Raw genomic sequence first — 27,111 nt, forward strand, 5'->3', positions numbered from 1 at the left:
TGATGCTTCTCATCTCCTGAAATAAAAGAAATGGCTCTGCAAATGATTATTATTTTGTTTTATTTTTCCTGTGATTTCCTCATGGATCCAATCTCTCAGGCTGAAAAGTACATAGAGGCAAGGGGGGGGGGGGGGGGAATTATTTTGTCAGAAACCACTAACATCACATTGAATCACGACCACAAATTATATAAAATTATCTTCATCTTTAATATGTAGCTATTAGATCTGTAAAAGAGGTACATTACACTGACATATCTAGCAAGCTAGCGGTGAATGAAAATCGCGAGAACAGCCAAGTTCCAAATATTGCAAATCTAGCCGACTACTTACTTCTGTGGCAATATTCAGTCAAACGTTACTTGGGAATTCTTGAACTGGAAGCAAGCCCAGTAGATGGCCAACAACTGCAGGAAAAAGATAAGAAAAAGAGAAAAAGGAAAGGAGAAAAAAATTGAAACATCGGAAAAACGTTAAGACGTAGATCACTTTCTCGTCCAGAAATTTGGACTTGTGTGCATACCCGAGAAAAAATGTCATAAAACGCGATGCTAGTGGAAAGAAAGGCAGAAAGGCATGCTGTCTTGTTGCAACTGCTTTTTGTCTTAGTAGATTGGAACTAATTTAGCTCACTGATGGATCCACGTTGAAAATGTCAAAAAAGCCTAATTGCGTTTTTGCCAAAATGATCTGGGTGCCAATGGATTAAAATGTCTTAGATATGAAAGATGCGAATTTCACCATAGTAGCACTTAAAGAGGCTGGTTGTAATCGCCATTATTCTAAATGTAAAATGGTAATCATGTATGTAATACATACGTGAACTACAATTAAATCGTCAAAATTCGCTTTTATAGTTGTTAACTTGTAAAAATAACTTTCAAAAGCAGTATTCCCAGTGCTTTATACAGCTCAGTTGATTCTTTGTGTTGTTTGTGTTATTTATGCATGGACAAATAACTTACTCAGGCAGTTGTTAAATTGTGCTTAAGTTGTGTGTATAACTGCGATGATCAATCATGTCTTTATATCTTCCTCCGCAGTTCAAATATATGATCTTTCAAATTGTCATTTGTATTCCTCACCATCTACGGTTATATAACGAACTTACAATGTGACCAGCTCCCAGTTTGCTTGATAGCGAAGTTGGTAGAGCACTGCACCGGTATCGCGGAGGTCATGGGTTCCGGCCTGAATTTTTTTCGGGCTTTAATTTCACAACTGCTTAATTTGTGTGTATAACTACGATGATCAATCATGTATTTATATCTTTCTCCGCAGTTCAAATATATGATCTTTCATATATTCACTTGTATAAATGGCTTTAATTTGTACGGTAGCAGTTTCCGTTTCCTTGAACGAAAACGCGCTACGGCCGGTTTCCGGGACACAAGTGCACGATCATTGAAAAATAAAGTTTTGAACATTATTTTAATGTGTTAGATTTTACGTATTGAACCATTGATTCAATTTCATTTACAATCTTTACTTTAAAAATTAAATTTTGGGAAGGGAACCTCGGGACTAATAACTAATTGAAAAGAAAACAAGCAATTGCCAACGTGGAATCTGGAATTCCTTCTCCAGCTAGGAATAAAACAAACAGGCCGAGGCTGGTAATTCAGTATTTTCACGCTTGTGCTTTTCCTGTGAATAAACTTTCATTGTGAATAGCGTCAAAATGAGTACAGGTAAATATTTAAATTCTATAAATGAATCTCAAATGTCCAATTCTCTCGATTTAAACGCTTGGGGCGTTGATACAAAACTCAACCTTGTAGGTCTAGCCCCAGTAGTTCGAAGGCTGGATAACGCTCAGGGGCACTCAACGGATCGTTTCGGTAAATTATCTGTTCGGAAGGCCTTTAATCTCCTCTGATTTTCTTAAGAGAATTGTAACCTCGAACTTTCCTGATATGAGAAATTTAACGTCTGTTGTTTTCGGATTGTTAAAAATGTCGTTTTGGACGCCGAAAAAAGGTGAGCTATCACTTTCGGAAAGGCGATAAGACCTAAGGTTTTCGGGGAAATGGACAAAAAAGCCCTAATAAATTCAAGAATACTCAAGTTCCCCTAAAATAACCGAACAGATAATTTTTTTTTAGCGCAACCTAAAATTAACCTACAGAGCTTTAAAAGTACGCCAGATAGCCTAAAACAGTGTTTAAAGGCAAATCCGGTCACTTCGTTCCATGGTCACTTCGTTCCATCCGTTGGTCACTTCGTTCCAAAGAATAGTCACTTCGTTCCAAGGAGAAACTAAGCAAATAAACTGCTAATCTTTTTTACAAATTAAGCAAGTAAACTTCTAATCTTACAAAGCTACTAAACACCTTAAGCGGATAGAGTCCTTGGACTGTCTGGTATCCGGTCGTTTTGTTGTTTCCAAGTCGTTTCGTTATATCTCGAAATCGTGTTTATACACATGCAAAGTCGATTCGATATTATCTTAAGTCGATTCGATACAAACTTCTAGTTCACTTATATAAGTAATGAAAGGGTTTTAATCTTCGCATCGCATCCGACAGCGATCAAAAGAATTGTATTACTCAGTTTCCCGTGGACAAAGAACAAAAAACTTCTTGAGTGCTCTCCAAACTTCCCAAAGTTTAGTAGCTTAGTTTACCTTTGGAACGAAGTAGCTATTTAATGGAACAAAGTGACTCTTTGATGGAACGAAGTGACTCTTTGATGGAACGAAGTGGTTGGAACGAAGTGACCATGGAACGAAGTAACCGTCTTTGAAAGCATTCGAGAGAAAACGGTCTTTCGGTGCCCCTGAACGCTAACAACAAGAAAAATCGCTATCCACTGTATAACTGTTTAAACAAAACAATCGCCACTATCCGCTGGACAGTGATTTATCCGGTAAATAGCGTTATTCGCCTTTCAAACAACCGGGCCTGGGGCCTGTTTCTCGAAAGCCCCGGAAACTTTTCGGGCCCGAAAAGCCATTTTTAATTTAGTTAATCGGTACTTAAAGACAGAGAGGTGTATACGCCTGAAACTTCTTGTACGGAATGGAACCTCTGTTTATACTAAAAATATGTGAATAAAACAGCTCTGTAATCATAAGGTTTGAGATTTTGCTACTACACGGCTTTCCAGGGGCGAATACTTTCCAGGACCTTCGAGAAACGGGCCCCTGGCGTTTAAAATGAGGTATATTGACAGCATCATTTTAAACGGGCGTGGCCATACAAAACCCGCTAAGGGAAGCCGTCTTCTATTTTGTGGGTTCAATCGATATAATGTCCTCCTCAGTAAGCCCGTCATTCTCAATTCCAATGCTTGCAGCGCGATTGTCAAACTTCACAAGGTCCGCCAGGCACGTGTCAAAGCCCATGTAGTACGTGAACTCGTTGCAAAATATTCCTGTCGCGTTAAAAAGTCTGAAGACTTTCTTCCACTGCTCGAGTTCCGGGTACAGCTGGAGAACTCTGCCCGTGTTCAGGTGGTGATTTTTGCCCCAGTGAGGTCTGGCTTTGAATTTCTCATACAGTCTGTCCTCGATGGTCTTATGGTATTCTTCAATGCCAAATGCGCCGGGTAGAAAGGGAACCTATCATCAAAGATGTTTACATCATCTTAGCAGTTGTGGAATATGCATATTCTATGCATTGGACTGGAGCTAGCTTGCAAGTGAGGCTAGTGAGGGGAGTCTTTTCAAATGCAAATGAAATTAATCTCTTTATAATGGTATTCCCCCGACTCCACTGCTAGCTAGTTCAGAAATTTCATTTCTCCAGCTCTTATCGGAAGTTGCATTCTTACCAGAAATATAACCCTTGCTGGAAGTTTGACACTTATCAGTTCAGAAGTGAAATTTTCCCACCAAACCGCGAAAAGAGGTTGATTCTAGATCATCCTCCTTTTTCTTCACCAAATAATGATTGTAGGGTGATAAAATAAGCCTTTCCTCGCAAATCAATAGCGTGAAAGCAAAATATCATATGCTATATGAAATGAGGTTCGGTGATGAAAACTCGAACCCCGATCCCAGCCCCAGGAATGGGATCGCCAAAACACCCATGCAGGACACTGAGCAACGGTTATTATACTAGTTCTAGGCTCATTATAAGGCACATTTTTCTCGGCAAGCACAATCGTCGGTAGGTTTGTACATGTATCCATTCAAAAGGAGACTACGAGGAGTCCCTCTTTCGCTTATTCTGTCGTGCGTGATGTGTAGAAAAGGAAAGAAAAAAAAAACTGCGAGAAAAAATAATGGCCGCGCAAAATCCTGTGGGCGGGAAGCGTGCTTCTCACCGCGAGGACTTCGCGCGGCCATTTTCATTTTTTTCGCGTCACGCACTAAGGAATAACCAATAGAGCAACTTTTCGTAGTCTATCAACAAGTAATCAATTCCCTTGCCTCAACGTAACAGGCATACTCGTTGGTTCCACCCTCTGGACATTTGGCGTTAGCAGGACTTAGATACAAGTCATCTGTCTTTACTATTCGTACGTAGATCGGCAACAACGAATACTGGGAAAACTTCTTAGCGTAATGATTGGCTACGTCGATGACGTCACCTAAAGCCTCATCTAACTGGGACAGCGGCAAACAGAATTCAGCTGTGCGCACGCTGCAAGGAAGATAATAATTATGAAGATAGAAGATTGAAAAACAATACTCCACATGGTAGGGAAAAATGCTATTGAGCAAGGCCGGAAGCCCATGGCTTCTCCTGGCCCGGTGGAAATCTAGCTGCTCAGAACAGATAAGCAAGAAAAATTCCAAAAATTAGTTGGTCCTATTGAGCCCGGTGGAAATGTGCTTAGAACGGAGAATTAAGAAAAATTCAAGTCAGAATTGCCCCGTTGGCTTATTAAACAACTGTAGGATTTTCTTTTGCAATATATTTCCAGTGTCTTGCTTCCGATACAAACTGTTGCGCCAGGTTAAAACCTAAAATTTTGTGTGGTTGAAAATGTAATCCAAGTGGTGTCGCAAACAAAAATTTGTCGACTATGCCTTGGTGGACGGTTGAACAAAGAAGATACAATGTAATTTCGGTTGTTTTAAAGTCATTGCGTGTCTCCTTGAAGTGCATTGTTTTTTTTTTTGTTTTTCATCGCCTTTTGTGAGCAAAACCGAGCGTCTTCGTTTTGTAAGACATTCCAAGACACATAACAAAAGCGTGAGTGGACTACGTTTAAGGCTAGTGTAGACCCCGAGGAAGTAAATCTCAGCAAATGGATGTCAATCACCACACTTGATACTCACTGCATGTTTCCCTTGGTGAATTGTAGCACGTTGTACCACCTCTGCACATACGGGTATTTGTGAGAGAACTGGGCCACACCAAAGTTTGTTATAGCCGGGATTCTGGTTGGACAGCATGAGGCGCATGTCTGGAGACACGACGCTATGCAATCTGTCTGCAAGCAAGACACTTCTGCGCATCCTCTGCCACCTTTACAGCACCACCAAGAACAGCAAGCGCAGCACGTCGATTTGCGAGTGGTTTTCTTCCCCTTCAAGTACGCTGCATACAAATACCTGTTAACAAATGATGCATTTGGTTTTTGATTGCCTTGATCGTCAAAGATCATTGTTAGCTGCAGCTAACAGAGTAATTTAATGCTGTTTATAAAAACAGGACCAAAACTGACACATTGTTATTGTTGATTCGCTTTACCTATGCTTCTTATTTTGAACAGTTTTCAATTACATGTCGTAAATTAAAACCAAAGTAATTACTAACGAATCACAAAGGACATAAGCAATACACAGAGCCAATCAAAACTCGGAGTCGCTGACATGTCGCTGACGCAAAGCGTGGGAAAACGTTTACGAGCGAGTCACGATTGGTTTTGGATTAACTTCTGATTGGATGACAAAATGGCGCGAGCTTTTTTAAGGCAATCGTGTAGCGAAGTGATGTAATAAGGCCAATTACGTTTCGACTTTCGACACTCAAATGAAAACGACTCTGTTGGACGGCTGCAATAAGTCTTGTTCTCGGAACTGGTGGTTTACAATATTCGCCAGAAAGAAATCGTTTAGAATGATGGCTGAGATCAGTTCCCTGAGAATTAAATGTAGATGGGAAACTCACGTGGCAGTTATTTCTCCACCGTTATTAAATCGAATAGAAATTTGAAAGTGCTAGTTTTTCGGTGGTGGGAGACAAATGTTAGCTCGGAAAAACTTTCCGGGAGCAAGGAGAAGAACCAAGGACAAACTCAAACCTTATATGGAGTGGGTCATAGATTCAAGCCCGCGGGTCACACGGGTTGCGGGCTAGTGCTCTCACCTGTGAGCCACCTCACTCCTCAAAACTAGACTGTTCACAAGCTTATATTTCACTCGATCGTTGAACGCGGGGGAAGAATCGCGAGAGAACTGGACGCCAACGCAAAACGGGAGACTTGACGGGGTAGGGACTGGGGACTGAGATAATTCTGCGATCGGCTTGATTCGCTCGCTTCTCCGACCCCACTCCCACCCCCTCGTACTTCGCACTGGCAATCGCTCCACTCGCTTTTCCTTTGGCGTGTGTTGAAAAATAGACAGGCTGTAAACAGTCTACTAAAAACCTGCGATTTGGTAGAGATGTTGCAGAACGGCACAGCGAGGTTTTCGTCGATAAATAGTCTACCGGCAGCTACCGACCACTGCATTACCTTTTTGGCTCAGGGTATGGATTCACAAAGAACGAGAAAAATTCCCCTTCCGCGATATCAGTAAACATCGGTTCAAATTTGTGTTTCACTTGGAACGACTCCTTCCCGGGCCACCCAATCCGTACGACGGTCCGTTCCTCCTCGATGTTGTATACAGGAATACAGCGGTACGTTATCGAGTAGATGATACCCATGGAGCCCAGGCCTACAGCAACTGCTCGGAACACCTCGGTGCTTTTTACCTCAACAGCACCACCTCCAAATTGCGCATGCTTGAGTTTCTCCTGGCACTGGTCAAAGGTCTCGTCTCCGTGGCTCAGCCTAACTTGGATGCCGTTTGAAATGATGAGATGAAAACCGACGACTGAAGTAGACTGGGAGGAGTAACAACAAAAAAAAAATTGCTAGTTTTTTGTCAACTTAATAAACATCATCATTTCAGTTGTCCATGCTCAAGACTTAGACCGTAGAAATGACGAAACTTGAGTGGATCAATTACAACGAGACTACAAGGTGTTGAATATTTCACGGCATCATTTTTATGGTCTATAAATGAGTGCAGACCATGAGAAAATGTTGTCGATCTGGTGTTATCACATTATTCCTGGCGAACTAGGCGGCAATCAGTGCGAAACCTGCGCGCCCCCGCCACAGCTCTTGATGAATTTTTTCCTACTTGAAGCCAACGAGTCTGTCGAGAATTTCACTCAATGGACCAATTGACTTTCCCATCACCCGTCCGTGTCGGTGTTTTGGAAATGTTCCGGCCGTTTCCACGTTTTCCGAAAGTTAGCTCTTTGTCTTACATTTCATGTTATTTTTATGTTCTACTCTTATAAGGGTCTCGATGGCGAATCGTAGTGGCTTTCAATGCAAACGGTTAATAAATTTTCCCTACGGTTAACAGAAATCTTAAAAATTAATTACCGTTGTTTTAAAAGGTTAAAAATCAATTTTCAATGTTTAAAAAAGTTAAAAATTGTTTTGATTTCTGCAAAATCTATTTAAGGCCTTAAAACCATTCCGAGATGGGAAAAAGGTATTTAAATAAGAATTGTAGACTAATAGCCTTCCATACTTTAGTAAGACAAGACACAAAAATTCCTTGACGCGACTTTCACTATACCGTGGCTAAAATCTTCTTCGGTTAATATTTTTTACGCCTAATGATTAACCCCTTTGAAACCCTATCTTATCTATCGACCAAAGCCCCGATTTTGACCAATAGCGCGCGAGAATTCTCACAGTTATTGTAGACAAGGAGCATAAAATCAATAATGCAGCATTATCGGTAAACTCCCTTCTCCTGATTCCCATCTCCCAAATAGGTGTATTTCACATACCATTGTCCCAGCAAAATATCCAGAGCCATGCGTAGATGTACTGGCGACTCCTGCCATGGTCTGTCCAGCGTAGTTGCCCATCATGGGTAGAGCCAGTCCGTAAACTTTGTCCAGTTTCTCCACAAAACTGAGCACCTGCATTCCTCCTTCTACTTCAATGTCCACGTATTCTTTCTGCAAGTTGTCGTTCCTGTTCGTCGGCTTCGCGGTTAAAATGCGATTTAAATTTTTCATGTCAATTAAAATATCACGCGTACTCGTCAGTCGTGACCACGAGGACCCAGTCCCCACAGCTCGCACGCGGTAACCGTAGTTGCTGGCAAAGCGACAAATGGCGGCAAGTTGTCCTGGGGAATTTAACCCTGTGTAGTTTAGAGAACAGTGCAAAAACATTAACGAACTGTAGCTTTCGCCGTGTGACGTCCACTGCTACAGTTAGAGTCTATCTACAATTTTTCTGTTGCATCATTGATCAAAACGGGGCACGTGGTACATGACAACTCGAAAGCACATACTGGTCATGTTTCCCTGTCGATATTTTTACATGTGAGTAGCACTTGCAGATCATGTGCATAGGACCAATAAGGATAGCCGTGAAATCTATATAAATTACTCGCTTTCCCGACCTGACCATCGCAAACCGAGTGGCTCTGACTGAGAAGTCGAGGGTGGGACAATCAGAAAGACTCTCTCCGGAGCTATGACCTGCCGCGTAGCCGGGTGGAGTTCTAGCTAACCATAGAGGTTCTGAGAACACCTGTCAACCTAGGACGTTTTAGTAGGTTTTACATGACATGCAGAATGAAGGAACGTTTTCTTATTCGTTTCTTGTTATGACATCATTACCTGATTTCAGTGCACTATCTATTTCCCTATCTTCATTGATGGCCACCAATGTCCTCGGGAACTTGTGAATGACATATCTCTCGGGCTTGATGATGTCAATCAAAGGTTGCACGCTTTCCAGTCCATCGTAATTGTACCACACTCGCCGATTGGTGTACGAACACGAACGAATACATGGGAACAAACACTGATTGTACTGGCGAGTAGTGTAGCAACAGTCGACAGAATTTCCCATCACGAAACTGTGCAGCTAGGGGGTCTAAATATCAAAGTACACAAGTGAATAGTCTAGTCTTGTGGGAGGCACGGTGGCCTCATGGTTAGTGCGCTCGACTCCGGATCAAGCGGTCCGGGTTGGAGCCCTGGCCGGGGACATTGTGTTATGCTCTTGATCTAGACACTTAACTCTCACAGTGCCTCTCTCCACCCAGGTGTATTAATGGGTACCGGCGACCTTAATGTTGAGGGTAACCCTGCGATGGACTAGCATCCCATCCAAGAGGTAGTAGACAGACACTGGGGTAAGCTCCGGCCTGGTGGGCCACTTGACTCGTATGCATACTTTGCCTTACCTTACTTTTGTTAAGTGTGATTTTGCATATCTTAAAGGAGCTACGTCACCGTTTGCGCATCTTGAAAAGTTAAGCCTAAGTTTTTCAAGTTCGTCGTTTGTAATCCTTGTGAATCTTGTCCATCCTTAACCATCCTTGTTCCTTCATTTTTTAATATTGTTCCTTTGGTGTTTTTATATCTTAGTTAACTACTATTTTCAGGTTGCTTCAATATAAATGTGATTTTGTACGTGAACTAAATATCTCAAAATACCGTGACTGAGCTCCTTCAATCTACAAAGATAAACACGAGCGACTCTCGTGACTTGAATGGAGAGCGAAAAATAAATTGAAATGGCAGCTGGTGCAGTAATTACTTTCCGAAAAGTAAGATTTGAACAGTAAGATTTTAACAGTAAGATTTGTCCACTGATCTCTACTAGAATTCTTCCACGAACTCTCTCATGGAATTCTGCTTGATAGATCTGATATTTCAGCGGTCTTCTTTTTTATTTGAATTAAGGCTCGATTTAACTCTCGAATGAGAGTAGTTTTTAGTTTAAGCTTAAACTGTAGAAAAGGCATCGATAAGTTCTGTTACTTCTAAATTGTATGCTTTAGTCTTTTTTTCTTCTCGACAAATCATATGTATCCGTCATATTTATTCATTCGAGAACTCACTTAAAATTAGAACACCGGGATAATACGGGATCGACACTTAAGCGTGCCCCTTCGGTGTCCGTATTACCCAGCAGGGTTCCACTATGTTACTTTACAGTGTCTGAAAAACACGCCTAAGCGAGTTTGTTTTACATTTAAATTTGGTTTGACGCAATAAAGAAACTGCCTGGATTGAAAGAGGGTAAAGGTTAGAAATTATGTTATATTATACTTCGTGCGAGCTCGAGTGGCTTAATTAATTGTTAAACACGTCTGCGCCAGTTAGGTCAATACAATGAGATGCAAATTAAGCACCAGCTAAGCAAGTTCCTTCGTAGTTTTGTAAGAAAGAAAGAATTTAGAGGTCTTTCAAGTGTGACAAACAAACACAAGAATCAAGTACGAGCACGGTGAAGTTGCGATTAGATGCAAAATTCTACACCTCGTGGGTTCAAGGAAAAACATTGGCCATACCATAATGCCAAATAAAGTAGAGGAGGTTTGAGTAAAAACGAAAAAAATATCTGTGAACGAGAACTCTGTCATTGAGGAGCTTTAAGCCGGTGGGCCTCTAAAACTGCGAAGTACCACGCGAACCCGAAAGTATTTTAAGTCCTTAGTAGTTGTAAGTTTTCTGAAATCCAAATCTTAAGAGAGACTTACCTTAGTTGACTCGACAGAGGTGAGACAAACTTAAATCATCTTTAGGCGGTAAAAGCTTGCATGCATGTTTTCAGATAGCTTTATACTTCTAGTAGACGATCACAATAACATCTTTTGTTTTGATTGAGATCTTACGTCACATTGTACATCGAGTCGCCGGAAAATATGGTTGCTCCGCGACATGTCAACAACAACAAAACACAAACGAATACCGGATCGAAAATAAGGCTGCTTGACATAGTTTCTAGAAAAATTTAAACATGGGAATTTTGAGAAGTTCAGATCCAGGAGATTAGGTATTTCTTATTGCCAACCAGAAAAACAAAAGGCTGTCGTTGATATTCATGGTTTGAATCTAACAGACACGCAAAATTACTCCAAAAGGCTTGCAAAATTCTGCCCCAAATCAACAGGAAATCCAGCATACACAGTCGAACCTCCATCAAGCGGCCACCTGTTTAGTGGCCACCTCCTGTTAAGCGGTCAAATCCCGAAATTATTGTCAATTATTGTCATTGGCCACCTTTTGGTCGTCTCAATGAGGATTTGGTGTTGTCCTTACCCCTATTCAGCTACCCTCAAAATTTAATACACGTAGTTTGGCTTTGTTTTGGAAAAGGCGATCGATGAAAGAGACAAGTCCGAAATATAATTCAACCTTTGATAAAACCTTCTGCAGCACTTAAGCTTTTTCGGAACCGAGAAAGTTCGAAAAATCACCATAGAGGCCCCCAGCTGTCAGGTTTTACAGATTATGCTCAAATTTTTTACCATTGTGCTAATGCTCGATGGTCGGAGAGTCTCACTATTACGCTCGAAAGGCATCATTATTATGCTCCATCATACTCACACGAAAAAGGTAATATATACTCTTGACGTTTTTATATTGAAGCATGAGCGACACCTCATTGTAATCTCCAATGCTCTAGCTCGGATACTGCGAAACAAGTTTTCTAGAAAATGATGAAAAATCGCTCTTATGTAGCAGAGTTGAATTAGCAAAACCTGTTGGCATGCGCTGTGTGCACTGCGTAGACAAGTGACCGGGGGCCCGTTTCTCGAAAGCTCCGGTAACTTTTCGGGCCCGGAAAGCCATAGTAAAATCTCGAACCTTACGATTACAGAGCTGTTTTATTCAAATTTCCTTAATATGAACATAGCTTCCCTTCATACCAGAAGTTTCAGGCGTATACACTTCTCCGTTTTTAGATACAGATGAAATAAAAATGGCTTAACGGCCCAAAGAGTTTCTGGGGCTTTCGAGAAAGGGGACCCTGGCCTGCTCAAGCCGCCAAATCTTCAGCCAGTTTTTGTTAATATTATTCCGGCATAATGATAATGCTTGATTCTTTTACCTCCGAGTATTATGCTCAAAATAATGCCAACATTATGTGTAACTACCAAAAACAGCGGAAAATTGTGCATTTTGGGGCTAATCTTAGCTATTTTCAATATCATCACGAGTCCACTGGTACATTGAATTTGATGTCGAAACTTAATTTAAATTGTCTTAAGGCACATTTATCTTTATTGAGAGTGGCAAAGCGTTTTTGCAGAGACTACACAAGGGAAACCGTGCACACGAAAACTCAAAGCAGGCGTTTTCAAATTCCTCCGGTTTGAAGTTCCGTTTTCTTGACGGATTACTCTGAACCGTAGGCCTAACCGCCGGAAATGAAGCTGTATGCGTTTTTAAATTCCTCCGGCGTAGTGTGGCACGAGTATGGAGCAAACCACGACGTCAATGAGCACCACAAAACAAAAGGCTTAATGAGCAAAACAAAGGCTGTACAAGTGTGTTCAGTAAACCTTTGTACATTTCATAGCCGCCCTCTGCAAAACAACAACGACAACAACGCAAAATGACCGCGAACGCGAACGATAAGTCTAACTGCTTATTTTTCGTATTTCCATTTAGAATTAAACGCTGTCATTTCATATTTAGCCTGAGCGAGGCTTTAGAGCCATAGGCATCCTAAACAAATTCAATTTTACAAGGCGTTGTCCTCGGCTTCGCCGTCGTCATTGTTAAGATCCCTATATTTACATCTCGGATGCTGGAAGGTCGATACACTTGTTTAACGTCATCTAAGTGACTGCTTTGTGATTTGTTCACGTTTTATTCCAAGACCAGTCGAACGCAGATGAGAGTATCGTGTAAAAACCTTAAAAATCACATAAATTGCAGCTCTTTGTCAAGGTTCCTTTTAATTCAGCGATTAAGTTGCCGAGCGTTACGGTAGGACGTTTTTGCCTCCTGCTGACTGAAACAATCTCGTTTACGTTACTTCGCCGATGTAATACCTTTTCACCCTCCCCATTACTACACGGCAATCGTTTGCATCTTGTTGTTCAGTATAACTTAAGGCTTTGAACACTTAAACGCCATCGTCATTAATGACGTCCTTGAACATGGCGAATTGATACTCTGGGCTTTCTCGCTCCAAACCAAGTAATCGTTACACTATTTCTCTTTCCATAGCTTCCAGTTGTCGAGGATCTCGCTACTTAATTGACCTCAAATCTAAATGTTGCGGAGGCAATGACATCTGTTGGAATAACATTGAAAATTGTGATGCTTTATGCGGCGAGGCACCGGACGTTGTTTTCGCTCGTAGGCATTCGTAGACGGTATACGCTGTCGACGAATTTGAACTACTCTTTCACTGCAACATGTAATATTAGATGGGAGAGAGAACCTTGAACGAACGTCAGTCAATGCAATCAAGGCTTAAACTGGCTGCTGTAACTCAAGATACACGAGGCGACGCGTTTAATATATAACTGTATGTATAACATCAATGACAAAGCCGTTACAAAACATAAGCGTGGGATCTAAAGAATGCTTGGCAAATTAGCATATTATAACCTTAGATTAAAGTATGTCCGCCATTTTGAATAATCAAATCCAGCCAGTGTCAGAAACTCGTTTGTCCAGTTTGGCTTTGACGTCAGTGCTTTCTCACTGGCTCACAGCTGAGCCTTTTGTTTTTTCGCTTTATAAGTGCGACACCACCCGGATGGTTGGGCGGCCAGTTAACTCCACCGCAATATACACATCTCTCTTAATCTCTCTTAAAACAATACCTCCTGGACATGTAATCAAGTGTTCTTCCTCAACAACCCCGTAAATATCCCCCAATATCCCCTCACAGTCTGCATTTCTTTAATCCCCTACATATACCTACACAGCAAACTTCTCATTAATCCGCCACATATAACTACACAGCTCACTTCTCATTAATCCCCCACACATACCTACACAGCCTACATCTCAATAATCCCCTACATATACCTATACATCCTACATCTCATTAATCCCCCAGATACACCTACAAAGCCTACATTTCATTAAACCCCCACATATACCTAAACAGCCTACATCTCACTAATCTCCTACATATACCTACACAGCCTACATCGTAGTTATCCCCCTACATAAACCTATAGAGCCTACATTTCATTAATCCCCTACATATACCTACACAGCCTACATCTCAATAATCCCCTACATGTACCTATACATCCTACATCTCATTAAACCCCCACATACACCTATACACAGCCTACATTTCATTAATCCCCTACATACACCTACACAGCCTCCATGTCATTAATCCCCTACATATACCTACGCAGCCTACATCTTATTAATCCCCCACATACACGTACACTGCTTACATGTCATTAATCCCCTACATATACCTACACAGCCTACATCTCATTAATCCCCCACATATACCTACACAGCATACATCTCATTGATCTCCTGCATATACCTACATAGCATATATCTCATTAAACCCCCCACATCCCGGAGAAGACAGATATTTTGTTGATCCATTCGGGGTTTCGCGAGTGGCCTGCCCTTGATTATCTGCAATTTAGAGATGAACGGATCTCCATCTCTAACAAAGTAACGAGCCTTGGAGGCATTCTTGACAAGCACATCGCCTTTGATGACCAAATTGATCATGTTTGCGAGTCTTCGAACAACCACTTAAGGAATTTGTTTTAGAATTCGTAGATATCTTGACGTGAACGCTGCCTCAACGATTACACATGAATATATAACTACACGGTTGAACTATTGTAATCATCTATACTTTGGACTACCAAAGTATAAAGTGAAGAAGTTGCAACAAATCCAGAACATTGCTGCTCGTTATGTCACTGGTGCAAGGAAATATGACCATATTACACCTGCCTTAGTTCAACTTCATTGGTTGCCTGTCTCATATCGGATCGCGTTTAAGCATCTTCTTTTTGTCTACAAACCATTGAATGGTCTCCACCCACAATATCTAACAGAACTCCTGGAACATCGGAAATCAACTAGGTCTCTTCGCTCGAACTTTCACGGCCTGCTAATGCAGCCAACTTGTTAAACCAAAACATAGAGCTTTTTCTGTGGCACACGGCTCCTTGCCGATATACGTCGATCCAGTACAGTTTAATTATTTAAGAAAAAACTCAAGACTGTAGTTTTAAGGAATTGTTTTGTAAAGCGCCTCAGGCAAATAATGGTGTGTGCGCTATGTAAATGAACTATTATTTCTATTATTATTATTATTATTATTATTATTATTAGTGGTGGTGGTGGTAGTGGTGGCGGTGGCGGTGGCGGTGGCGGTGGCGGTGGCGGTGGCGGTGGGGGTATTCGTATTTGGTCACCCAGCCTAGTAAAAACCCCGCCGAACAGGTCTTAACTTTGTTGAGCGGACTAGACGCGGTGCTGTCCTTATAGTATTTTGACTCTATGTTAGATTCAGTTTTTTGATTTCTAAGATCTCTCAAAAGGAAACAAAGAAAAAAAAATCACTGATATTGGCTGGAAAAAAGAACGAAATTAACACCGATTTTCAACGATGTCACATCTCGTGTATTCTCTTACCGTTGCGTTTTGCACTATTTCTCAACAATGCCAATGGACTTTAACTTTAACTTAAGCTACCGATTTAAAACACCTCAAGTCAGTCGCATCAAAATTGCCACTGTTTACAGATGATCCATTTCCCAAGTTGAGTGGCTCATAGCCACTTCGATTGAAAATGATACTCTGTCAACGTTACCTGCAGAGGTGACCAGGTCAAAACAAAGACGAATGTGTCTTGTCGGATTCCAATGCTACAGCATTCGACCAGAATCAAATTGAACAACTAGTTTTGCGACCATACCAGTGTTTCAATCTTTCTAAAATTAAAGTTCGTACTATACATATTTGCAAGTACAATCGGGCTGCTAGGTAGTAAACTGCGCAACTGTTGGTGTGCTGAAGGTCATATATAACATTGCGCGACTATGCGGGCAAACAAGATTTGTCGCGAAACTTAAAAACTGTTTAGCTGCCAAAAAATTGCCTTTTATGAAACAACGCAGAATTAAGCGGCTTAGTATGTGAGGAAACAGATCGTTACTTTGAGATCATGGGTTTTTTAATATTAAAACAGCCGAACAGATCAATATTGTCAATATTTAGAGCCGGACGGCAACTGAAAACCAATTTCGGAAAACGGCAAGGAGCAATCGTCTTACAATATCTTAAAAGCATATCTGACTTACCGTGGTTTTACTGTGGATTCGTTAGTGATCTAACAGCTTAACGCAGCGTTTTCACGGCGATAAAAAAGCTCACAGTGAGTAAATCCAGCGAGCACAGAAGCCGGTGACATCCGTGACATGACTAACGTGCTTAAGAGACTGGTGACTAGAGGGAGGAATATTCTGTTAAGAGGAGAAAAGCAAACAACACTGGTGCTAAATTTAGCCAAGAAAAATATTTGTTAAGGACAATGTCATCACACTGTAAATGTGACCTAAGTATTAATTTATGTTAACCGTCATCAGCCTATCTAACCGTACCGTCATACTGCTAGATTTTCTACCCGCAAAGATTCAAGGTTTAATCTTTCCATCCGTTATTTTGACGTTATTCAGAATTCGCTGACGAATTGCATTTGGCTCAAATTCTTAAATACATAAGTGGAATTGCTTTGATATTTATTAACTTTATTAAGGCGCGGCTATCTCGCGTATCAGATTAGTTTGGAAAAAGAGGAATTTCATGGCACATCGCGTGGGTTTTTCGACGCATTAGTGGGGAGCTGTAATCGCAGGCTTTCGTTCATATCATTCAGTCCTGCAGTCAATCAGCACAACTGTCGTTTTGGCAATGAAACATGAACAGTGAACATTTATTAACATTTATTGATATTTACTAACTTTACTAAGGCGCGGCTAACCCGCGTATCGGATTGGTTTGGAAAAAGAGGAGTTTCATGGCACATCGCGTGGGTTTTTCGACGAATGAGTGGGGAGCTGCAATCACAGGCTTTCGTTCACGTTATTCAGTCCTGCAGTCAGATGGCACAACTGTCGTTTTGGTAATGAAACATGAACAGTGAACATTTTGAAGTTCCAGCATTTGGAGGAAATAACTTCATTCTTCCGCCAGGACAACGCCGGTTGTTATTACTGTGTCAACACCATCCTTATCTGTCCACTCATGAAAACGTCCACGGGCATTTGAGTGACGCTCTTGGACTTCAGGAACACGGTCTGTACTGAGACCAAAATTACCACCAACCAAGGGTCGAGTTACTTACACAGCACCATGAAAGTGCGCGTAAGCGTGCTTCTCAAGAGACAAAAAAAAAAAAAAAAAAAAAAAAAAAAAACAGTCTTTCGGACTGGCTAACGTAACCGGCTGATGTTGTACCCATGTAAGCGAAGCCTGGAAACTCTGTAAGAGAGAAACGAATCTGGGACCCGTTTCTCGAAAGTCCCGAAAGGCTTTTGCACCCGGAAAACCGTAACAAAATCTCAAAGCGTTTGATTCCAGAGCTGTTTTATTCACATCTTCTAAATATGAACAGAGGTTGTCTTCATAAAAAAAGGTTTCAGACGTATCATGTGTACACCTCTCTGTTTTTAGATACAGATGAACTAAAAATTAGAGGACCCTCCTGAAAACCACCTCTGGGTGATTGGAGGCCTCCTCTTAAAATATTAGTTTACTTTTATTATATTATTATAAAAGTGGCTTTACGGACCCGAAAAGTTTCCGGGGCTTTCGAGAAACGGGCCCCTGGAAAGCACAGTGCGGTTGACCAACAATTCAAGCCTTTGTTGTTCGGCGCACACGAGAAGGCAAGTCCCAAGGGCTAGTCCCTGTAACAAGTCTTTTAAAAAGGTTCCAACGCTGACGAGAGGACTGGTTAAATATAAGTTAAGGGACAAATTGTGTCATTCTTTCACTCTTTGGCTTTCCCAAAGTAAAACCAGATTAGTCAGCACAATTAAACGGCAGATTGTTCAGCTATGTTTTTTTTTTTTTTTCGATTTCGGGATAACATGACTTGCGAGAGCATCCCGGAAGTTTTCCCGTGTGAAACGAGAGCCGAAAAACCAGATGCTCTCGCAGTCACGGATAACAGAGTTTTCTTTGTATTTTTTTTTTATTTGGTTTACTCATCTAGGTATGAAAGATTACGAAACGGAGGCAACTGTATCCAAAATATTTGCAGACACACGGGTTATTTTGTTTATGTGTCAAATTTTCGACAGTCGAAGTTTCATCTGCTCCGTTTCCTGGTCTCAGACCAGCATTTCAAGACTGAATGCTCCGATAAGACTGCTATTTGTTTTTAAAGTAGAGTTTGCAAAAGAGGGGTTGTGTTGGAATATTTACGCCAAACAGGATTGATGCAAATGTTTCTATTGTTTGCTCAAGCTACCCACTTCTCTAAAATCCTGCGTGCGCCCCAGCTGACTGTTTGTTACAGCGACAACTAACTGTGTCCGATGCGAGCATTCAACACACTGGGGTATTAGTTGTCGATGTCTAAATATTAATTAAGTCAGGTCATTGACATCCTGGGGACAATCGTTCACTATCCATGCTATAATGGCGGTGACAGTTGTTGATAACCAAACCAGTGATTCCCACACACGGGAAAAACGGTCAAAAATGTCGTTGTCGACAATAGTTATTCAGACAAGCTCACCGACAAACGGTGATGTTGATGTTAACTGGTGTTTTAAAATAATTTTGACTTAAGAAACATATTTCTTACAACACAGGTCACAATAAATAGGGTTACTCACGATGGCAATACAATACTCTACTTACAATTGAATGCTGGCATTACTGGCAGAAAATACAATTACTTACAATGCTGGCTAACAATACAATACTCTACTAACAGTAAGTGCTTACATTACTTGCAGCACATACAGTTACGCACAATACTTACAATATACGTTATACGAAACAACAGGTATACAGATGGCGTATACGAGGCGCTCTGGCACTCAATCAAAGAAATTTTAAACATAAATCTTTCCCCAGTATCCAAGCTTTAGAGAGGATGTGAGAAAATAAAATTAGCAAACGTTACATGAAAACATTCATGTAAAAAGTTTCGCGCGAATGGAATCCGCTTGCATGTTCCGTTTCGGTATTTTGTTCTTAATCGACAGCATTTCAAATATCAAACATTTGCGCTAAACTTTTTACATGAATGTTTCATGTAACGTTTGCTAATTTTAATTTCTCACATCCTAAGTACTATAAATATGCCTTGCCCTTGTTTTTAATTTATTCATTCGACAATGATGACATGAAGTCGTCGAAACGTCATGTTACTTTACTTACATTAATTTTCATGCTTAAAGGTTTTACGAAACCATTTTTTACAAGAACCATTGGTGAGAGGGCGTTTCATCGAATTTGGGCGTGTTTTTGTATAGATTATCGTTTCAGTGAGCTCTAGGAATTTTGTTACTAACAATTCATGAATCTTTCTGAGTTTTTCTAATTCCTCTGGATCAAAGTCGGAACTGTTCTAACGTTTATGTGACGTCATTATGACGTTATGTGACGGCATGATTATCACGTGATTATCACCCGATAGTAAGAAATCTCGCAAATTTTTCAGCAGAACAGTCAAATGGAGGAGCACTTTGATTTACAAGTGTTATATTCTGTGTTTCATTCCAAAGGAAAATAGGCAAATGCTACTTCCAGGGTATCGTTGCTGTGATCACACGAAGTGTCACAACAAAATCAGTGGTCTTCTCTCTCATCGCAACGAAATTCGCTGTCTCCACTATTTTTGTTACGTATTAAGCCACTTAAAGCCGAGTTTGTATTCCTTACTGAATAGACACGGGCTGATTGATAGGAAGTCACTTAGATTGTGACACACGATAGAATTGTAACAGAACGCCCGACAAAAATTTGCGGGTCTTGCTTCGATGCTCTAACATGTTTGCATTACGTTCTTGACAATACTTCACATGGCGTTGATCAGTCTACAGTGTCATGCAAATTTTGTGGTTGATAATGACGTAGGTATTTATAACATACCCCACGTATTTCAAGATTGAAACACTATGGAGAAATCTTTGTTTAAAATGTTAGTCTCCTTGGCATAAGCGACTCTGTTTCTGATCAAGCTACAAAAATACACTTATTAGTTGGGATTATTGAAAGGGCAAATAGCTGTCCCCAGAGATTTGAACACGATATTTTGCGTCGCTAGCTTAAAAACTCAAAATTTTACAAATTATGCATGATTTCGTTAGCCAAAAATTTTTGCAGATTTTGCAGTCCGATTTCTCGTTGAAAATAACACCCAAAGAGTAAAAAGTTTCACAAGCTCTTGATTTGTATCTTGTGTGTTGCCTTCTCAGCCTAAAGCCGTATGTTAAACGGTTTGCGCATAATGAAAAGTTTAGCCTCAATTTTTCAAATTCGTCGTTTGTAATCCGTGTTAATCTTCGTCATCCTTAGCCATCCTTGTTCCTTAATGGTTTATCATTATGTCTTTGGTGTTTTTCTATCTTACTAAACTGTTATTTTCAGGTTTCCTACCATTTAAAGGTAATTTTGTATGTGGCCAAAATAACTCAAAATACCGTGACCGAGCTCGTTTAATGAGGACAAATGTAAACAATGACATCAGCAAAATATATAAACATGGCGGACAATTCAGCGAAGGTGACCACGCTAAGGAATCTTGCCATCACACAGTTCATTGTCGCCTTCCTGCTCTTCTGTTTTGGTATCGCAGAGCAGCTAGTGGTCAATTATTGGACGAAGGTTGCTTTTATCGGGATTTGGGCAGGTATATTGGTGAGTAGAAGACTGTCAAGTGTTACAGGTTGACATGTTGTACTTAAGGAATTGTATATGTATAGAAATCATATGATAAAGAGGTAAATTCAATCTGACTTTAGCTTTTGAGAATCTAGATCTAATGGCAGGTCTTCGTCGAAAATTATCGCATTGAACAGGCACAGTTGTATTCAAAATATCAAAACTCTTTCTTGGCGTAGACATAAAATATTTATGAATAGTGGTAATCGTAGATTAAAAAGTGCGTTCGAGTATTAGTACTGTTAAAAAAGCAAAAATTCTGGGAACAGCATTTTGTCCCTGAGCTGTTAGGTAGACGTGAAATTGGCCTCTCCCCAGCAGAGAGGAAAACAAATGAATTGATCGCAAAGCAACGTGTGTACGAGAGGGTTTGCGTAAATACAGGTATTACGTAATATTAGTTACGACCGGTCAGTATAAAACGCAGACTACAGTCGGTAGGCCGTATTTAGTCTGCAGTCCGCGTTTTACACCTGAGTCCCTGTTTTATACCCAGTGGTTAATGCTTAGTCCTCGTTTTATACCTCAGTCCGTGTTTTATACCCAGTCCGTAGTCTGCAGTCCGCAGTCCGTGTTTTATACTAACCGGAACCCTGCGATTCTGGACCGTGTAACTCGAGACAAACGTTTACTGTTACGTCGGTATTTGAGACGACGTACTTTTATTACCAAAACTTGTACACTTATTCTGTTTACGAACAAGAGTCTGGATCGCCTTGGCTTTGGGGGAACAGGTATTGAGCATTTTTCATTTCCAAAACAATGAAACGGCGGACAGGTTGGTGTACCAATCCTGTGGGTGTTAAACTCTTTTCCTATGTAAACACTTTCGCCGGGTTTATGTTACATATTATGCGCACAGAAATCTAGGCCAGCGAAGTGAAACTACACGTTTCCTCCTTTGATTTATTCAACGGAAAGCAGCGCAACCAAACTACAGCTTTCTGAGTCGTACACATTTCGTGAAGACATGTCTGCAAGGTTTTAAATATACTTAAAAATGCTGTAAATAAGTAAATTATGCCCTACAGTCCACAATAAGCTGCCTCTATACTTACGATTGACGCGTGAATATCTCTGAAGTAAACAATTAAAGGTGCTTCGGGTACTATTGAGTGAATGCTTAAGGAGATGCACGGGGGGCGGGGTGGGGAGGGGTGGAAAGAGGGCACATTGTTTGGCTTGTTAATAACATGACAATGTTATATTTTAGGGGTTGATTACAGGTGGTCTGGGAATCGCTGGCACTCCCAGAGAATCCGAACCAAGTGAAAAATTGGTAAGTTAAACGGTGTAGGACCAAACTAGCTAGCTTTAGTGTTTGTTTGCGTTTTGTATCTAGATTCGAAATAATTCTTTTGGAGAATTCGGACGCTGAACGTGTTGGCCTTGTTCCTTTTCTGTCCTGGAAAAAGGGGTTGTACGTTTTTGTAAACTCAAAACCAACTTTGATTGTATTTGTGGAACAGCTAAAAGAGACAGGCCATACAGACTAGAGGCCATAGAATATTACGCTTTGTACAGTGTTTAGCTTTATTTCTATTTAGTAACAAGGGCCATTTGTTTCTTTGGATTTTGATAAAGAGCGACTATCAATGTTATTCTTGTGTATGTCCTTGTGCGGGAATAAAGTGCCTCCAATTACCAAGTTATTCATGCCACACAACTCCACCAGCCTCTCACCATTATCATTTAGAACACCATAGCCATGCCTCCCCATGACTCTCTCATTGCCCATGTTGACTGCTCCAACCATAGCATTCAAGTCACCCATGACAATCAGTAGTAGGTCCTGCGATGGAATGGTTTACACTTCAGCTTGAAGAGTTTCCTAGAAAGTATCTTTATGCTCAGGGTCAGCATCATTGGTTGGAGCATAGCACTAGATTACAGTCATTCTCATTTGCTTCCCAAAGGACCATGCTCTGATTAACCTTTCGTTGATAGGTTTCCGGTGTAGGTTATCATTCCGGCCTGAAAACAGAATCGTTTCACCTCCCGGTGTTTTCTGTGAGCCAAATCCAGTCCACCTACACTCACTGATGCCAAGGAAGTGAAGCCTAATTTCATTTATCTCTCTGGTGATCTGTGCAAGCCTTCCAGTGCTAAACATGGTCCTTACATTCCAGAAACCAATTCTTGTCTTTGTCTTGGTGCTCAGGGCTCCCAGCCTTACAGCGACAGCTTCCTGCTGGTTTTCACTGCCGTTGGCCATTCTAGTCTATGAAGGCTCTGAGGGCCCTTGATGACCAAAAGGTTGAAGATTTCTTGTTGGTGTTTCCGTCTTTTTTACAGGGTGAGGTTGTCAACCTCACGCCACACCCAAAACCTGGATGGCCAAATAAGCGTGACAAGTCCCAAATTGACCATCTTCTCATTAATGGGAAATGGAGGCGATCCTTGCGAGATGTGCGTGTGAGAAGGGGCGCTGATGTCGGGAGTGACCATCACCTTGTTACTGCTATGGTTCAATTGAAGCTGCTGCGCTCTAGAAGAACCACAGGTCACCGGGGGCGGTTTGATGGATCCAAGCTCAAGAAAGAGGAAACAAGAAAGCAATTCTGTACAGAATTACGTTAGAGATTCGAGACTCTTGCGCGCGGAAGAGAGTGGAACAGCTATTGAAGGCTCACCTCAAGCAGAATGGAACAGGATCGTCAAGACTTATCATGCTGCTGCCACGTCAACACGTCGTGCCACGTTATTAAAAATCCAGTTGGATTCAAGCAGAAATCCCACAAAGAATGGCTGAGTGCTGATACCTGGGAGGCTATTGCAGAGAGGAAAAGGGCAAAGGGCAAGCTTATGGGGGTAAAATCCACTCATCTAAAAGAGAAATTACAAAGGCAGTACCAGTACCATAAAAGCTAAGGTGAAACGATCAGCCAGAGCAGACGAGAGGAGATTTGTTGATAACCTTGCAACAGAGAGACTGATGCCCAGAAGCAGGAACTGGGCATAGTTTACAGGATCACCAGGCAAATTTGTGGGGGTCAGCGGAGAGGAAAGGCACCGATCTGCAACAGGCAGGGTGCATTTTTGACAACTGAGAAGGAGCAGGAGGAAAGATGGGCGAAGCACTTTCAGGAAATACTTAATAAGGAGGCCCCCGAGGAGCTAGCTACTCCCCAGGATGCTGAAGAAGACCTTGACATAGGCATCGAACCACCTACTAAAGAAGAGATTATGGCTGCCATCAGAGATCTTAAGAACGGCAAAGCACCTGGACAAGATCGACTTAATGCTGTGCTCTTCAAGTGTCATTCAGAGCTTGCAGCAGGATACTACTCCCACTCTTTGCTAAAGTATGGAATGGTGAGGGAAGTGACTGGAGCAAAGGTTTCATCATACCAATTCCTAAAAAGGTACACTGCCTGATTGTAACAACTGGCGGGTATCACACTATTATCCTTACCAAGCAAAATCTTTTGTCAGTAAGGTCATTGTAAAACATCTCTCTTTGGCGGTCAAACCAGAGAGGAAAAACCGGTTTTAGAAAAGGTAGAGGCTGCACAGAACACTTCTTTTCCTTGAGAAACATCATTGAATAGTGCCATGAATGGCAGAGAAGATTGTATGTCAATTTTGTAGACTTTAGGAAGGCCTTTGATAGTGTTCATAGAAAGACAGGGCATGACATACCTGAACACATCGTTTGAGTAATTAAGCAATTCTATACTGACTTCCAGCTCCACTGCCCATTAAGAGTGGACAGTTACACCTCAAAACGACCCAACAATTCACCTATTTGAGTAGTACCGTCTGCAGTGATGGGATGGGGGGCTGACCTGGACATCCGGCAGAGGATTGGTGAGGCTAGAGAGGCCTTTGCAAAATTACGACCCGTGTGGAGGAGCAGAAAGTACAGCAGAAGAAAGAAGATTAAGATCTACCAAGCTTGTGTAATCTCTGTACTACTTTATGGATCGGAATGTTGGAGAATGACTGTGCATGATCTAAAGAAGCTGCAAAGCTTTCACACATCTTGTCTTCGAAAAATCATGCATATCTTTTGGCCTAAAAAGATCTCCAACAATGAACTCTTCAGGCTAGCAGAGCAGGAGGACATGGGTATTGTTCTTACACCGAGACGATGGACATGGATCGGTCATGTGCTCCGTAGAGAATCTACTAACATCTCTAAAGTGGCCCTCAGATGGACACCAAAGGGTAAAAGGAAAAGAGGCCGCCCGAAATCCACCTGGAGGAGGACTGCTGAGGCAGAACTCAAGTCTCTGAACCTTAACTGGGGGCAACCTTCAAGGCTTGCTATGGACCGACAGGAATGGAGGAAACTTGTTGATGCCCTATGCGCCACCTGGCGTCCAAAGGACTGATGATGGTGATCGTAATTATTATGGTAGACCATCTGGCAACTGACATTATGCCATCACTTGAGAAAGGCTACTGGGAGGCTCTGAAAGCTACTGTGATTCTTGGGGCGGATCTAGGGGCTGGAATGGGGCTCAGGGGATTCGGTCGAGCCGCTTAGATTAAAAGAAAGAGGAGACATTATGACACGCCGACTTGGCCTCAGAATGCCGGAAATCCCAAAAACCTCAATTTGAAAATTCTCCGGACCCCCTCTCCCCTATAGAGGTCTCGAATCCACTTCTCGAAAAATCCTGTATCTGCCCCAGGTATTCAGTATTAATTCAAGATGTCATAAAATAATTTTCAACCAAAGTTAACATGTGATCTTGTTTGACTTCCAGGTTAGATGGGTCGGTCACTGCTCTTTCGTTAATATGACAGTTGGTGGCATTATTACCATGTTCTACAGCTTGGCTGTTGGATCGGTAAAGAAAAGAAGCGAACATTATGACGCAGAAATGGTTTTGCTTACAATAATTTTGACTCTCGGAGTTATTGAGGTTCTCACTGCGGTAACCATTGGGATGACAACTTGCTCTATCAATGCACCACGACAGGTGAAAAGAAACTTATTTATAAATTTTCCTTCAAAACACTATATTATAAGTTATGCCTGCACCCAAGAGAATGTAAATTTTTTATCTGTTCGTATATTTGCGTCATAAATTTCTTGCCTAAGTAGTTTTTCCTATCTTTCTTTACTTAGAGGCAAGTAATCTACAAATAGAAAGTGATTACCGGTTAAAGCACTCAAACAGACGCCAAACCTAAAAGGGGAGCTTCTTGGCCGTTAAAGCTAACCCTGGATAAGCGAGAATTTTGATTTGATTTTTTTTAACTTTGCGGATTGGTATACTTGGGTTAACTAGGGTTAATCAGGGTTCCGAACAGCCCAGCTTTGTTTACAGCAAGTTAACCTGACGTGAGCCCCCTAATGGAAATTTTGGGGGGCCGCTTAATAAGGGTAAGGACAATAGACAATCTTCAGCGGGACGAACAAAACGTAGCACCCGCCTCTTCATAGCGATTGCCGATTAATAGGGGTTTTACTAATTGCATTTTACCGACAACAGTTTCAAGACTTTGACAACTGGCCGCTTAACAGGAGATGGCCGATTAACAGGTGGCCGGTAAATAGAGGTTCGATCGCCGTCCATGTTAGATATGTTTTAACTTCTAACATGGCTCCAAAGCTCTCTGCCAAAAATTGTTAATTTCGTGCTAGTTTACCTCTATTTGAAGCTACGTAATTGATTCGCGAATGGCGTAGACCTCTGTCTTATTACAGGTATCCAATCAATTGTTCAAGTGCATTTGCAGGCCTTCAGGTCTTGTTCTCGCGCCAATTAGGTGACCAAGAGGTGCGCAGAGAACCAATCAAAACTGAGAATTTTGTTTTTAGATACTACTATTATTATTGTTATTTAAGTTTCCTAATGCTAGTTACTCCATGATTCAGGCATCTAGTGATGTTGCAGACCAAACTGTCAGTCAAGAGGCACAGGACAACCAACCACAAATAGTCTTGTCTCCGGCTTCTAGAGAAATGGATAATCCACCTCCTCCGTATGAAGACGTTGCTTCAGGATACCAAACTGTGCAGGTTGACATGCTTCCGCCCTATGCCTCCGTTAAAATACAAGCACGCAGTGACATCGTTAAATTCCAAACTGAAACTTCAGGTGCACAGGAAGGCCAACCCCAAATAATCCAGCTTCCTGGTTCTTTGGCAATAGAAAATCCACCTCCTCTGTATGAAGACGTTGCCTCAGGTTACCAAACCGCGCAGGTTTACCTGTCTCCGCTCAATGCTTCCGTTCAAGTACAAGCAGGCGATGACATCGTTTAATTTCAAATTGTCTCCTTCGGGGCACAGGAA

General features: G+C 41.4%; 2 protein-coding genes across 2 annotated transcripts; one reads left to right on the plus strand and one right to left on the minus strand.

Annotated features, from left to right (window-relative positions):
• Positions 1–135: 135 nt before the first annotated feature.
• LOC145496195 (L-gulono-1,4-lactone dehydrogenase-like) lies at positions 136–16,573 on the minus strand. The gene is made up of 7 exons (XM_081475859.1): positions 16,259–16,573; positions 8,823–9,081; positions 7,977–8,338; positions 6,634–7,007; positions 5,231–5,506; positions 4,376–4,589; positions 136–3,562 (listed from the first exon to the last, which is right to left on the minus strand). The coding sequence occupies exons 2-7, from the start codon at positions 9,055–9,057 to the stop codon at positions 3,227–3,229; spliced, it is 1,797 nt and encodes a 598-aa protein (XP_081331985.1). The 5' UTR covers positions 9,058–9,081; positions 16,259–16,573; the 3' UTR covers positions 136–3,226.
• A 4,081-nt stretch (positions 16,574–20,654) lies between these two features.
• On the plus strand, positions 20,655–26,048 carry LOC145496248 (uncharacterized). The gene is made up of 3 exons (XM_081475944.1): positions 20,655–20,834; positions 22,072–22,137; positions 25,574–26,048. The coding sequence occupies exons 1-3, from the start codon at positions 20,655–20,657 to the stop codon at positions 25,895–25,897; spliced, it is 570 nt and encodes a 189-aa protein (XP_081332070.1). The 3' UTR covers positions 25,898–26,048.
• The last annotated feature ends 1,063 nt before the right edge of the window (positions 26,049–27,111 follow it).

This window comes from Orbicella franksi, chromosome 8 (assembly GCF_964199315.1).
Source record: "Orbicella franksi chromosome 8, jaOrbFran1.1, whole genome shotgun sequence".
In the NCBI taxonomy this organism is placed as follows: Eukaryota; Metazoa; Cnidaria; class Anthozoa; order Scleractinia; family Merulinidae; genus Orbicella; species Orbicella franksi.